Source organism: Cynoglossus semilaevis, chromosome 15, assembly GCF_000523025.1.
Source record: "Cynoglossus semilaevis isolate Cse_v1.0 chromosome 15, Cse_v1.0, whole genome shotgun sequence".
Taxonomy (NCBI): domain Eukaryota; kingdom Metazoa; phylum Chordata; class Actinopteri; order Pleuronectiformes; family Cynoglossidae; genus Cynoglossus; species Cynoglossus semilaevis.
The window spans coordinates 12441660-12456354 of record NC_024321.1 but is presented as its reverse complement, the minus strand read 5'-3'; the positions used below and the strand labels follow the sequence as shown (position 1 = coordinate 12456354).

The following is a 14695-nucleotide window of genomic DNA, read 5'->3' as shown; positions in this document are numbered from 1 at the left end:
TACATATCAAACAGTGGACAAAATGTGTGTGTGCGCGTGTCTCTGTGTGTCTCTGTGTGTCTGTATGTCTGTGTCTCGGCGTCAATCCACCTACAGATGGTCGGACTCTCACTTGTCTGTCACTCTCTGATTGGCTGCTTTGCTGCTGGAAGCTTCTGAACTGAATCAGACAGATTTTCAGAGGGAACACGCACGCACACACACACACACACACACAGTATCATATGTATCCTTTTCTTGCGAGGACTCTGCCCTGCCTCTCACATTTTGGTAGGTCCAAATAAAAACCCTAGCCTTAAATACCTTTAAAAAGTATTATTAATAAATAATAAAATCGAGATTTTAATAATAAAATTGAGAAATTCAATTTACTATACATTATATGATCACAATTGACTCACATTACTAATTATTGTAGCATAAAAAGTATAAAATGTTGTATACTTCTAGTATTTAGTATTCTTCATCCAGCTCTAACATTAATCCAATATCTCTTCCCTGAACATTACCACATTTTCACCTTTATCTTCAAACTGCTCATCCTCAGCTTCCCTCTGTCCTGATCTCCATGTGAGTATCTTTATCACCCCTAATGGAAATGTCTTCAACACTGTCACCTGCAGCCCGACTCGTGTGTGTGCAATAATGTGTATGTACGTGTGTGGTTTGTGATTGGTGCCATTTAATGTTTGGCCACTCGAGGGCGCTGTCTCGTTTTTTAGGAGGTTTGTATGTCCGGACTCTCAGGTTCGCCTCACGTTAAGACACATTTGTAAAGATTAGTAAATCAATAAGGATCAACAAGGGATACCTTACCAACATAACGAACAGTGGGTACAAAAAATTGTAAAATCTGAGACTAATCTGAGTATTACACAAGAACCGTTTCTTTGTAAAAGTTGAACATAATTAAACTAACTGTCTATTTATCATTCGATGTGGTTATTTTACTAGTTGTAGTTATTTGCATGTACTTTATTCAAATTTTTACAAAACATTTCAGTCCCTCATTTGTTTTTTCAGCACTGCAGTTGATTAGTTTTATTAATACGATGATTCTAGCAAATGACAAATTGTTACAATTAGTTGGTTTCTAATGCATTGTTGAGGCATATTAGTCAAAACAAGTTGCTTCTTTACAAAAAGACCTATTTATGAAAGTGTAATGGTGTTGTCAACTGGTTTGTTCAAATGGAAATGTCTCTAAACATTTGCATTATTTTAACAGAGACACCAATCCACTAAAGCTAAGTGTCCCTTTAAACAAAAACTGATGTTCAACTGTTCAAAAAAAATATCATTAACAAAAGGTTAGGATTTACATTTTCAACCATAATCCATAAGCTTTACAGTACTCGAAGTACACATAATTACTTAAAAAGAAAGGTCAAAAGAGAGCTTAACATTTACATATGTCAACTGTAAATGTACAGAAAGGAAACTGAAAACTCTTCTCGCTGTGCCTCTAGTGAAGAATTTATCAACACTATGGGAACTTTGAGACTTTGGTCATGAAAGGTTTTCTTTGGCTCCATATGTGATGGTTCCTGGTTGAACCACTGATGATAATCAAGGCAGTCCCTTAGTTGTGACATACATAATGTATTTGTTTTCTATGAGGAAAACAAATACATTAGAGTTACTGTAAGAAAAATAAAATGTTCACCTCTCATACTCTGTTAGAATCATCTCACCAAATAGACAGTATCTTTGACTTTTGACTGTGTGTTTAGAGTGAAAATAAACAATAATAAAGTAACGTCCTGTCTGTTTACACTTAGTTAAACATTCATCATCAGAAATGGAGGCTCATCCATCCATCTTTCTGCTGTCACATCTCTGGCTCAGCAGGCATTGATAGTGCGGTGTGTACAATTTGTTTCATCTCTGTTTGTGTGTGTGTGTATTTTTTTTAACAATGTTGTTATGCAAATCATGTCTCTGCAGTTGCAGGAAAGCACACAAACTTTATAACAGAAAACTTGGCAATGTCACTGCTCCCAAACAAACACAAACTCCAGTGGAAAGAAAGACAACTAAAAAGGAGTGTTGAGGATTAGCAGCTCCATTATCAGTGGAGCTAGAAGTCCATATCTTTGTGGTTTAACATGTATCATGGCTGTCTGCCCTTCTGTCCGTCTCCCTAGCTAATCTGTTGATCACACTCACCTGTTCCCTGTCTCACTCGTCACACCTGGTGTCTGTGTGGATTTGTGGTGTCAGTTTGTCAGTGTACTGCTGGAGACTCTGCCAGGTCTGTCACTCTCCATTCTTCCAGCAGTCTGCCCTGCTCTGTGTGTTTTACCTTGGCTGAGTTCTGTTCTCTGTTTCCTCCTGTCTGGAGTTACAGATTCTTCCACCATGACATCAACAACAAATGTGTCCAAATCTTAGATTTGGGCAATCTTATTGTGTGCAAAAGCATTTTAATTGGAAAATGTGTTAGCATTTGGTTATATTTTCACTGAAGGTATGACGTGTTTAGGGCTGGCAAGAGATAGGCATTGTTAATCCGATTAATCATAGGCTAGCTGTGGGTTAATCATGATTCATCATTTTAAATTCAAGATAAATTACTAAATGTGACAAAACCCATTATCTCTATGTTACTGGATCAGAAAGACAAATAACAACAGGTGATGTTTGTGTTTCACAACTGTTTTAGTTTTGACTAATTCAAAGAATGGAATTATGAATGTACATGTGGCTTGTAGAACATGTTCTCATGTAGTTGCTTTCAAACCTTTGGTGAAGCTGTGGTCAAACTGCAGCATTAATCTGTCTACAGTCCGGTACAAAGCATTTGGCATCTGTGTCAGTCAGCCTGTCAGCTGTACACCTGCTTACTGTACTGTCCCAGATGGTGTATTTGGTGAAACAAAAACAGAACAAATGACAGAATGAATGTGTGTGTTGACTGTAGATGATCGATGGAATTACTGGACGTACAATGCACGTCATTCTGCTCACGTTAGGATGCAGGTCATAATTGGACATGGCCAGATGTGGTCAGTTTTTGTCGGAAACAGTCCCACTCATGCTTTTCTGATGTTGTATCATGCTGTATGCGGTGGTGTCCACAGAACTGTGACTGTTGCAAGTTCTATCTATTGTTTGTTGAACAGGGTTTACAGCTGTGGGAACCTGAGCAGCATCTCTAACAGGACGGCGTGTCAGTAAAAACCCATCCAACCCCCCCATTTCACTATTAAAGCCTGAGTCTGTAGCCGCCGGTGTCCCAGCGCTGAGTTATAACATTTTTGGCATAGCTGTGCTGCAGGTGAAAACACGTCGCTGTGAAACACAGTTTAACTAATAGTGCACCTCCTGCAGCAATTTGTCCTCCACAACAACACATAAATTACCATTTAGGAGATGACTGCAGGCCGCAGGCTCTCCTACACACTGACTGACAGTTTGGGCAAGTACAGCAGAGAGGCAGTTCTCAAACTGGAGCTGCCGGAGACCCCTGCAGGGGTTTCCAGGGAGTTCCCTCTTAAATTAAACTTTGATTTACAAGAATTTCCCCAATTACAGAGTGAAAAGAGACTTTAGATTTCACTCACAAATCTTGCCAGCAGCTGTCCAATCATGTCTTATACAGTAGTATGAGGGGGTTTAATGTTTGCACTATGGCGACTGACTAGCAGAACCTCAACACACTGATGCTGGGCCTCATTCATTTGAGGTAATCAAGTGAGCCCAGCATAATGAGATAGAACTTGTGTTTATTAGAAGAGACTATGAGCTTTATTTATAGAAAAGCACTGTAGTTCAAATCTGAAAAAACTCAGGGAAAATAATCAGGAACATCAATCAGGATGCGGAGGACACTAACAGTGATGTGTCAGCCTCTGTATTTCCCTCAACTGTAAATTGACTGTGTCATCACTCACTGGAGACAAATCTCTTTAAAATACTTCATGTCAGTGTCACAAGCTTTCGATACCTTAGTGCCATCACCACTTCACTTCCATTTCCTTCGTTTCCTCGCAGCAGAAGTAATCACAAACCCGCGGTTAGTGTCAGAGAAACAGTCGGTCCGTCAGCGTGTCGTCAGATCGGAGATGAAATGACAGGAAGCGCGGGGAGGTGCGTTTGAAACCACTGACAGCTGATTGGAGTTGTCAAATGCTTGGAGTGAAAGAAACTGACAGAAAGACCCACGGGCCGATCATCACGGCACATACTGTGTGCACGTGTGTGAATGTGTAGTGCACGCATGTTCAAAGAGAAGCTTGTCTGACCACCTTTGTCTCTGCCTGAGAAGAGTTTTTCATGTGTGTGTAATTACAATAACAGATGTCACTATCAGAAGAAAAACTGTACACACTTTTTTTTCTTAATATGATAATCAGATCAATTTTTGGCTCAACAGAATCAAACCGTGGCCAAACATATGTCAGCATCATGCGTGGCTGTGTTTTACATCTTCTCTCCAGGTAAGCAGTTATTTATGTTTGGAATTTTGCTCGCTCGCCCACATCAAAGTCTAAAAGGAGAATTAAAAATTTAAAATGAACAGCAAAATGAATAACAAGTGTGTTATTTTTTTGTATTTAAAAGTAAAAAACCTTATGTGGAAAGTGGAATATTTCTTTTGCAAGTAATATATTCTTCAGTAGTTAACTGACTTGCTTAATTTTTAGTCCCTCCTTTAGGTATCAGCACTTCCTACACACTGGTCTCAAAAGTAAAAAGTGTTAAGTAGCTGAGAATTTCACCAGAGGTTGAATTTGAAAACACACTATTGCTATAAAACTTCACTGTGGGACATTTAGGAAATATAAGACAATAGAGAATGGATCTTTGTACAGCCTGTCTATGATGTCCCTGCACCCCATCTGGAGGGGCACATCCCCCATTTTGACCACAATTGAACTAGGTGTTTATTATCGGCCCTATTGGCATGTTGCAAAGTTGAGTCTGAAATTAACCTTCTTACTATCTGTATGGAATAGAATAACCTTATTCTCCCAGTCTGGCTGTTGCAGTACTAGCAGATTTCATCCTATTCCCTTTGTATTTCTCCTGTTTTTTTTTTGTTTGTTTTTTTATACACATTTTTCTTACCATATGTTAACTATTTCCATTGCATTTATTTTCAGCTGTACGTCAAGTGTGTAAAGGTTTCATCTGCACTGGAATGACTGAGAAATGAAAAAGTAAGTCCTGATTATATTGTCACACGTTATATATTCATGTGAAATGATCTGTGGGAAACTCAGTGGGGTGTTTTCAACGGAAACCATGGACAATGTGTCTGTACATGACCTTTACTGTCACTCAACTCACTGTGTAAATGGCATTTGTTACTTTAAAACACGGAAAAGGAGACGAGAATATTTCTGTATAAAGTAAGTGATAAAACAGACATGTCCACAGGCGTCCCAGAGTTCTATCGAGTTCCAAATTACAAGAAATATTCAAGATGTTGCAGACAGGACACACTTCCCTTTGTTCTCTTTGGTAATGACTTGTACTTTCTTATACATCTTTTTCTTTTATAGTGAAGTTATTAAAGAGGTTTCCGAAAACATGTTTTGCCCCTAAAGTTAGCCTGTGCTGGAGCTGCAGCCCACCTTTCGTATAGAAGTAAATGAGGAGATTTAAAAAAAATATATATCAAAATGCACTAATGGTTCAAAAGCTCCGCTCACTTTCTGTTCTGGTCCATCCATCTAGTCTAAGGTGGTGGCAGTGTCAATTTGATAACTTATTGTTCAATATAGAATGATCTGTTTCCTTTTGGGTTGAATTAGCTTTCTGCTAAAAATTAAAAATGAATGTAAGCATTTCTGTATCTCCTCACTGTGGTGTCGTCACCCTTCTCCACAGCAACGCCACCTATCAAACATTACCTTCCCCTTCACTGCACAATTATAGAAACCAAACCCAAAGATGTATTGGTTTTTGTACTCACAAACATGAAAATACCCCTGCTACTCCAGGAACCTGTTAAGCACAGTGTTGGCCTTAGAATTCATCAACTTTTACACAGGCTTTTCAACCACAATCAGGACTGTGGTGTGGGAGCAGATCTGTGAGCTGTCCTGTTGACTCCTCTGACATTTTCTCTTTGATCTGCTAGTCGAACTGCCAGACGAGCTCAGAGGATGTTTATTCCACACCAAATGTGTTGACAGGTGTCATGCGAATTTGGGGGCGGGGCTGGGGGGCTCAGGTGTGTGTGTGTGCCGCTGATAGACACTCCCTTTGTCTCCAGGTGTGTGTTTCTGAGGGACACCCAAGCATTTCTGTGTGTGTGTGTGCGTGTCTGCCATCGTTCGTGCATGTGCCCCTGGGCTCTTCCTGTAGCAGCGTCTGTTTCCAGCCCCAGGCCGAGGGACTTTACAGGCTTTAAGTGAGGCCACATCATTTCCCCAGTGAAGACAATTAGCTGCTAAACACCTCCCTGCTCGACCTTGTGTTTGTTTACCTGCCCGATGACTTGCTACCTCTATGGGCTGTTGGGTTTTTTTTTATGTCTTCATACACGTCTGACCATGTTTTACAGTCATAAGCACAGACATGAAAGACATTTTCGTTGATGTTAAGAAGATGCTGATGCTGAACAAGAGAGATAGAGTGATTACATTAAAGATGTAAAGACAGAACCATTGTGATTCGGCAGCAGTCCTCGGGTAAAAAAACAAAAATAAACACAGCAATGCATCGACTGTTGCAGACAAAACTTCTCGCCATAGTTTTAACTGACGTTCTGTTGTCATGATAACACGCACAATGTTTACAAGACAGAGGAAAACCATAGGTTTGGGTCAAAACAAGACTTAAAATGATGGACTCTGAAAAGAAAAACATGTTAGCTCAACGGAAATAGTGCCAAACAATGTTACAATACTACATACATTACTCACTACAGTCATCCCCAACAACACTAACAGACAGTACAGGCATGTTTCACAAGTACATCCTGCACAGTTAACTGTTGATTGATGTGAAAATATTAATGTGTTGCTGCAATAGCAGCATGTGAACATGACCAGCCATGCAGTGAAGCTAACATTTGAAGTAATCTAATAAAATCTAACTAAGTCCTTTAAATGGCATTATAGTTATTCTATGGCATGTATAATATTAACAGATTATGAGAGTGGTTCAGATTGTTTTCTATTGTTATGTAGCTATTAGCTTCAGGTCTCTCGGGTATTAGACCAATACCTCTGGAACTGCCTAAGTGATTTTTCCTTTTTTCGACCTAGCTCTTCTTTTGTGAATCACTGTACGCCACTATCCTTTTCGACATCAGTGATTTAAAATGTCCGTCCTGGTTAAACGTAGTCATTAATCATTGGTTGGGTCTTAGGACACAGACTGTCATGGCTGAGTATCATAAGCACTTTGGGGTGAGATGTCTCTCTGTCTTATCCTGCCTTATTATAGTGACAAATGTAAAATGGAACACCTAAACATTGAAAACACCTTCAGGACAGGAAAGAAGAGCAGCCAGACTAACTTAAGTGGAGTGTCCTGTTTCCCCTTTAAAAACGTAATTTAATTAGGTAATTCTGTGCACTTGTTTTGACTTCCTGTCGTCCATTTTTCTCCTCATTCCTCGGTCTTGAACCTGCATCACCTTCTCTGTCAGCTTTTCACCTCCCCATAAATAAAAGGCGTTTCCTTCCCTGTCGGCTTCACTTCCTGCCTGCAGCTGCATGTCCGACAGCTCCGCCCACTTCCAGTGCTAGTCCTTGGGGGGGTTGACGTCTACTTAGGTGGTAATATATATCGTCCTGTTTGACACAGGTGTCTTCCTAAAGTGGTCTAGATCAGATAAGAACAGGTCCTCCTCTTGTTTCGTCACCATCTCCCACACGTCAGACTCACACCACGGCTTTTCCACATCACCCCCCCCCCCCCATGTATGTAGTAGTGACCATATAATGTAGGAACTGCATCATGCTGTCATACAGCTACATGTACATATAATAACTACCCAAACATACAGTATATTGTATATATAAAGTATGTTCAATTTATATACTGTAGTATAGAGTAAATATATATGTATATATATTACGTTAATATATTACGTTAATGATAAGGATAAAAACCACAACACACCTCGCTTATTGACAGAAACCCATCAGATCGCAATCATAATCCTACATATTTACTTCATCTTACCCTTGTCCTTTGGTGGTAAGTAAAAAGTAATAATTTCCAGGGGAAATAAATCTGCATGACCATTTAGCCATTTGATATCTATACAGGCCACTAATTGACTAATTATTGTTAATTGCATTGGCAGCACACAAAAGAAATCACAAACAGAGCTTGTAAATAGTTATATTGCTGTTTGCCAATAGAAATGATTTATTAATGTTTACTGATTGATATAATTATTGGTACCAAAACTGAACAGATACTGTACTTGTCAGCCTCTGTCAGATGTTTGTAATTTACTAAGACCAAAAAAAACAGCAGGATGTAGCAGGATAAGGAGCAAGTGAATATGGAAGTGTGTGTTTAAAAATGAACAACCTAATAAAAAGCAATACAATTCAACACTTTTAAAAATGTACATTGACACATTTTAGTTTTTAAAAACAGACACTTTTGGACTTAGCCTTTTAGGTCATGAATATTTATACTTATCATGAATGACACTGTGTAGAGTGAGCAAAAAACAACCCACTGTCATAATCAACACAGCCCATGAGAGGCAGGTTATTATATATTATTATTAAGTGTTAGCGGCAAATGGCCATGAGAAATAAAGGACTAAGGTATTCGTTAATGCTGCTGAAAATGCCCACAGTGAGCGGATATTATAGTTTCAGTCTGTTGTTGGTAATGATTATTAGCAATACATGGACAGTCATCAGTGACAGGAAGTGGAGAGCTATTACTAATGGTACTGGCATTGAGGAGACTGTTTTATTAGAGGATAATGTCGATATTGGAAAATATCAGGAGTCAGTGGTTGTTTGTTTACCATTAAATATTCACCGTGTGCACGAGTGATGATTCAGTATAACAACCAGCCATATGAAGATTTGAAGCCATATAAAGATATAGGTATATATATATATATATATAAACAGTTATTCTTCAGTTCACATTTTTTGTATGATCCATAAGAAGCAAATAATTGTCAGTTACTGAACTGGCATCAAACCTGCATTGAGAGTAACTGTTGGTTAATGTTTGAAATAATACATCGTGTGCATCCTTTCTTCAGACCCTCCTTGAAGTTCTTTTTTTTTTATAGAGTGCAGCAAAACACCCTCAGGAAGGAAACATGAAATATAATGATATATTTCACAGGCAGACATAGGCTGGCAGTAAATGTACAGACTGTTTCTTCTTATTGAAAAGTCTGGAAATAACCTAATGTGTGTGTGCGTGTGTATGTGTGTGCAGAGGGAAACCGGGTCGCAGGTCTTCATACCTGCCGAGGATAATAACAGGTATTTCAGCATGGAGTTGAGTCGATGATTGCAGCGGGAGCTTTTTCTTTTTCTCAGAGGGCGGGAGGCAAGATTTTGGCATTTGTATGTGTAAACCAGTCGTGACAAGTGGCCATAAATTACTCTTAAAAACATCCATTAAAACTCATCTGACACAAATAGTCACTGATGCCATCCATCAACATACCTGAGTGGCAGTGACGGCGTCATTGATGAATGTGAGGCGTTTGGAACGAGACATGATGTTTAGGGGTCGGGGGAAACATGCAAGGCTGCGATGGAGTCAGTGATAAAAGTTGTAAACGACTCACTGATTACAAAAGAGCTTAACACACCCAAACTGTAAACCTGCCATGAAGCACTGACGGGGATTAAATACTGTCAATGCTCAACAATGGTACAAGGAGCCCGACGGCAAAGATGAACACTTCCCGTACAGAAATCACATGACGCATCACAGGGGTGCAAAATGACCACATGAAGAACAAGGCGAATCGTCGGGCGTTTTACTGCGATACCACAGAGAGTCACAGCTTATTCATTTTTAATCCACCTGTTTAAACAGATAATGTGACTACACGTTAGTGGAGTGGATCCAGGTAGTCTGCCCATATTGGAATGAAAATGTTTTGTTTTTTTTTAAATAAAATGATCACCTTCTGTTCATCTACACTAACATTTTAATCAACTGTTTTCTAAATGTCTAAAATATATATTTAGTAGTTTTTTTATTCACAATTTACACTCCCTGTTGGTCCTCACTTACGTGAAGTACATTTTCTGGTTTTCAAAATAATGGCACAAATATGTGCTTATTTACATGAGGTTTGAAAGAAATGTTTCACTTCCTGTTCACACAGGAAATTGACGCAGACCTTATCACTGAAAGAAAAACAATTAACAATTTTGACCGCCCAAAAATATTTATTGTTGATAGTATTTTTGTTCACTTCCTCTGGATGCACAAAGGAATGGAATGTTGATCAGTACTGGTTGGGATAGGGATAGGCGTCGTTTGTGTTTGTGCAATCTTCACAGATGGGCGAGCGACTCGATACCCTCCTTATCACAGACATGTTAGAGAACAAAAGAACCGCAAGCTTTAGAGAAAGTGACAAAGTGTGTGTGTGTGTGTAAGAGAGAGAGAGAGTGAGAGAGAGTCTCTATCTCATGAATATTGCAGCAGCATCACCTTTGGGTGTCACATGGGACACAGGATGTGTCTAGGTGTGTGTCAAAGACTCAAAGTGTGTGTGCATGTGCACGGTGAACACCGCCCTTGGCCGTTGAAGGTGAGAAGAGCTGATCCTGAATTAAAAGATCTGGCACTTTACAAAATACACGACAATTACACAGATAATTATACCTAGACTTCACACAGAGCCCACAGGTCACAATTAACACAACACACACAGATTCAAGAACACACACACACACAGAGTCAGGAACACACAGACAGACGCTCACACTTGCACACGTGGACCTACATAGACATGGTTAGAGTCAAACACACGATCAGAAATACACAGTTTTCAAACCATCAACAGCCAAAAGTTACAAAGATGCACACAATTACTGACATCATAAAAATAACACAATAACAGTGTTAGATCACACTCACACTATTAGCTCACACCTGTTCACCTGCAGCTCTGGTAGCATCCAGAGTTGATTATTAACTTACCTGGAGGTTGTTTTCGTCACCTGTGATTGTATTTGTTGTTGTGTTTGCTTGTTAATCCGTGTGTTTGATTCAACACAGGCATTCAGAAAGAAAATCACAGTAATGATGGCCACTGTTTGTTCCCAGGAGACGGTGTTTAACTAGCTCCCTGTAGCTTTTAAACACAAGTGAAACACACCAACAGGGACCTACAACCCTGTGACTGCTGCGTGTGGTTCTTTGTGTTTTAATGTTTAGAATGGCCATATAGAAACAAGAGTGTTTTTTAACAGATTTTTTTTAACTAATTATGTTTCACAATGTGTATAGAACAATATTCTATATTTAGTTTTCCACCAGTGCAACTCAAACCTACTGTAAAATATGAAGCGTTAAAGCGGGCGAATGAAAATATGCCTTGTGTCATGTGACATTTTGTCTGTAACTGTCGTCTCCACACCATCTGTAGCTGCGGCTCCTCCTCCATCATTAACTAAACCACAGTGTCGTTAACAGCTGTCCAAGCACACACACACACGCACACGGAAACAGAAACACAAAATAGTGTAAATACTTAACTGCTCTCTTTTGCCAGTGATCGGATATATAAATATAAATATATAAATAGTTTTTACCTGAAAGAGACACTTTCTGCTTATCTACTGCTGCCTCATGAGTTAACTTCATGTCATAAAAGACCAAATCATTTATCAGTAATGGAGGCAGCAGGAGATAGAGCTGTTCGTTGCTGTGATCTTTAAAAACACAGTAGAATTTAATTGACTTATAATGAAGCTCATGATTGTTTTCCACGTGGCTATGATCCCACTGACTTCATCATCCCTCTGTTGAAGAGCCACCGTATGTTTGCGTTTGTGTATCAGTGTTGATGAGAGAGTGAGTTGTCGCATCACTTGTGATTCATTTACAGTTTTTTACTCGCTCTGCACGAGCATCGCCTCTGTTTCCACTTTGGAGGCCAAACATGTTGCCATGACATATTTTTTCTGCCTTGGAGCCCAAATGTACGTGCTGTTAAACAACACGGCCATTGTTTTTCACAGCATTGTTGTGTGTTATTCGCAGGATGCTATCTTTTTGTTTTTATCACACACTCAGGAGTGGGAGTGGGAGCAACTGATATATTCTGTGGGACAAAGACTGGGATTTGACTCAGTTTGACCCTCCGACCACTTCTCTAGTTGTTCTATTTACTGTGGTGGTCTGGTTTGGTCATCTTAGTCAAGGGTTGATGTGCGGAGATCGTGATTCTTGCACATTCTGTGATAGTGACTCTTCAAACCCATAAGAGATAAATTGCCGTTTTTTTTAAATGGGGCATAATAAGAATATTTTTTTAATTATAAATTCTACGCTTTTTTATAAAAGCAAAATTTATATTTATAACTGGGAAGTCGCAACAATCATCATGTCGAAGTTCAGCTTCCACACCAGCCAAATAGTAAAGCCTTCCACTGACAAGTGTTTTCACCAACTGCATTTTTTTTTTCAATCCCCACACAGTAAAATGTCGTGTGGAGGGCAATTAAACCTGACTTTGAAAAAGTGGCGGGAGCTAAGGCATAGCTTCTGGTGTAGCTGTGAGCAAAAACGCTGATTTAAATTCCCTTCTAATCAGTGGGAAAAGGCTGTTTGATAAACAATAACAAAGTTCTTCAGGTAATTTGAGCAGAATCTGATGAAGTCTGTTCTACTCATTAAGCCATGATTCCTTTAATCTTGTTGGCAGCCATGTTTTTTTTAGAAAGAGCCTTAATGTATCAGGCCTTCTAGCACCAACAGGAGGCGCTCACAGCACAGTCAGCATTTTAGGACACTTAAAAGAGCCTGAATTATCATGTAAACAGTGACTTGGATCTTTGGATTGTTGCAAGGACGCCAACATCAGACGTGTAATTGGCCGTCACGTTCCATGCTAATGAGTCTCCATATCACCTAATTGTCCGACAAACTGTTCCTTTAATACCCGCCAGTGTGTGTGTGAGCATTTTTAATTTATGCAGAATAAAACGCCTTCTGCCGAGCTGCTCTGTACTTCTCTCCAACAATAACGTGTCCGTCCTCCCTCCATCTTTTTTTTGGCTCGACCTTCTGTTCTTTCTCCTCTCCTTTCCCTCACTTTCTCCCCTCCTCCTCTTTCTTCCTCTCCTTGACAACTGTGACTGTTTTAATTCTGACCGCTGATTAGCCTGAATCACTTAAGTCATCCATGCTGGGTCCAACAGCGGAGCAGCGGGGGGGTCTTTAGACTCTTTAGACTTCCATTCACTGAGCTCCAGCCTCTTAATCACCCTTTAATTACAGCCTGCGACCACAAGCGCTGAAGTGGGAACTTTAGTCGCGGTTTCTTACTCCAGGTTTGGAGAACAAAATAAAAAAACAACCACTTCAAAGTGGCTTACGGGAAACAAATCAAGCACCGGCTCTCAAGTCGGAGTGTCACAGCCTGGGCCTCAGCGGCGTCCTGATGGCTGATTATTACGCACTCAACGTCACCACGTGTCAACCAGGACGCACCAGCAGCAGCAGGTGTCTTGAGTCAATTACTGTAATTGTTGGTCCTGTTTCCATATGGGACTCTTTAGTTCCCATCAGATGAATTGGATAAGTGCATGTATACACCAGGGTGAGAAATTATCAAAGGCCCGGGACCGAAGGTTCTTCAAATAAAATTGCCCTTAAAAATCACAAAACAGGGATTTAAAGACCCCTCTGGATAGATGCTTAACGTTTGCAGAGTCTGTGTAGAAAATGTCCTGATGGGCCGCCAAAACCCACAACCCCACCCCCATTTCTTTTGACTCTGTAGGCTATGTTATTGCCTGTGGGCGATTAAAAATATGATAGGATTATAGCCTGCAGATTAAAGCTCTCACTTGAAGAAACGTATTTCTAAAAATATCCTTTAGTGTAAACTTTAATAAAATTATATAATTTTAAAAATGAATCTGGTGTAACAATCCAAACCCAAACTTTGACTTTAGTGAGGAGAAGTCATACAATTTATTACCAAATTTTAGTCCTATAATTCTATACAGTCCTATTTATTACCAAATTTTAGTCCTATAATTATTCATATTCATTTAACTATTACAGTTTTTTGGGAAATACAATTGTAAAACTTTGGAATATATTTCTTAATTTTTTTATCAATTGATGATTGGTTTTCTTTTTTTCTAAATGAGAGCTTGTCTTTGGGTGTAACCTATGTATTTAAAAAAATAATTTTGTATTATATTGAAATTAGATTAACATTTATGCATGAAGTTTATTGATAACCTATTTTTAGGTTGAAAATGCCTGAAAACGTACTTCCGCTAACAGTGTTTTTCTGGGGGGGGGGGGGGGGGGGGGGGGGGTTTGAGGAGGAAGTTAAACTCTCATCTCTTTCTTCTTGCAGCTATCAGCGTTACTAATCCTTCTGTTGTGTTGTTCAAAGCGTCAGCAGGGATAACATCACTTCATTGATGGGCCCCTGCCCTGTTTCATCAATTAGAAGTCGCTGTGTACTAATCTGCTGCAGGAGCGCTCAAAGTTTTTTTTTTTTTTTTAGCGAAGGGAACACCAGAGACCTTTT

At 39.5% G+C, this 14695-nt stretch overlaps 1 protein-coding gene across 3 annotated transcripts in view; it reads left to right on the top strand.

The window, feature by feature from the left end:
- The window catches only part of b4galt7 (xylosylprotein beta 1,4-galactosyltransferase, polypeptide 7 (galactosyltransferase I)), a 59619-nt gene that overhangs the window by 9690 nt on the left and 35234 nt on the right, over nucleotides 1-14695 (top strand). For 2 of the 3 annotated variants that reach the window (XR_003051921.1, XR_003051920.1), the window contains exons 6-7: nucleotides 4379-4442; nucleotides 5109-5165. Coding sequence is in view for 1 of the 3 variants with exons in the window: in XM_025063018.1 (XP_024918786.1) it covers nucleotides 4379-4516 (138 nt within the window). In the remaining 2 variants the exon portion in view is untranslated. Of the gene's footprint in view, nucleotides 1-4378; nucleotides 4532-5108; nucleotides 5166-14695 lie in introns of those variants that run through there. The other variant, XM_025063018.1, reaches the window with a different exon arrangement.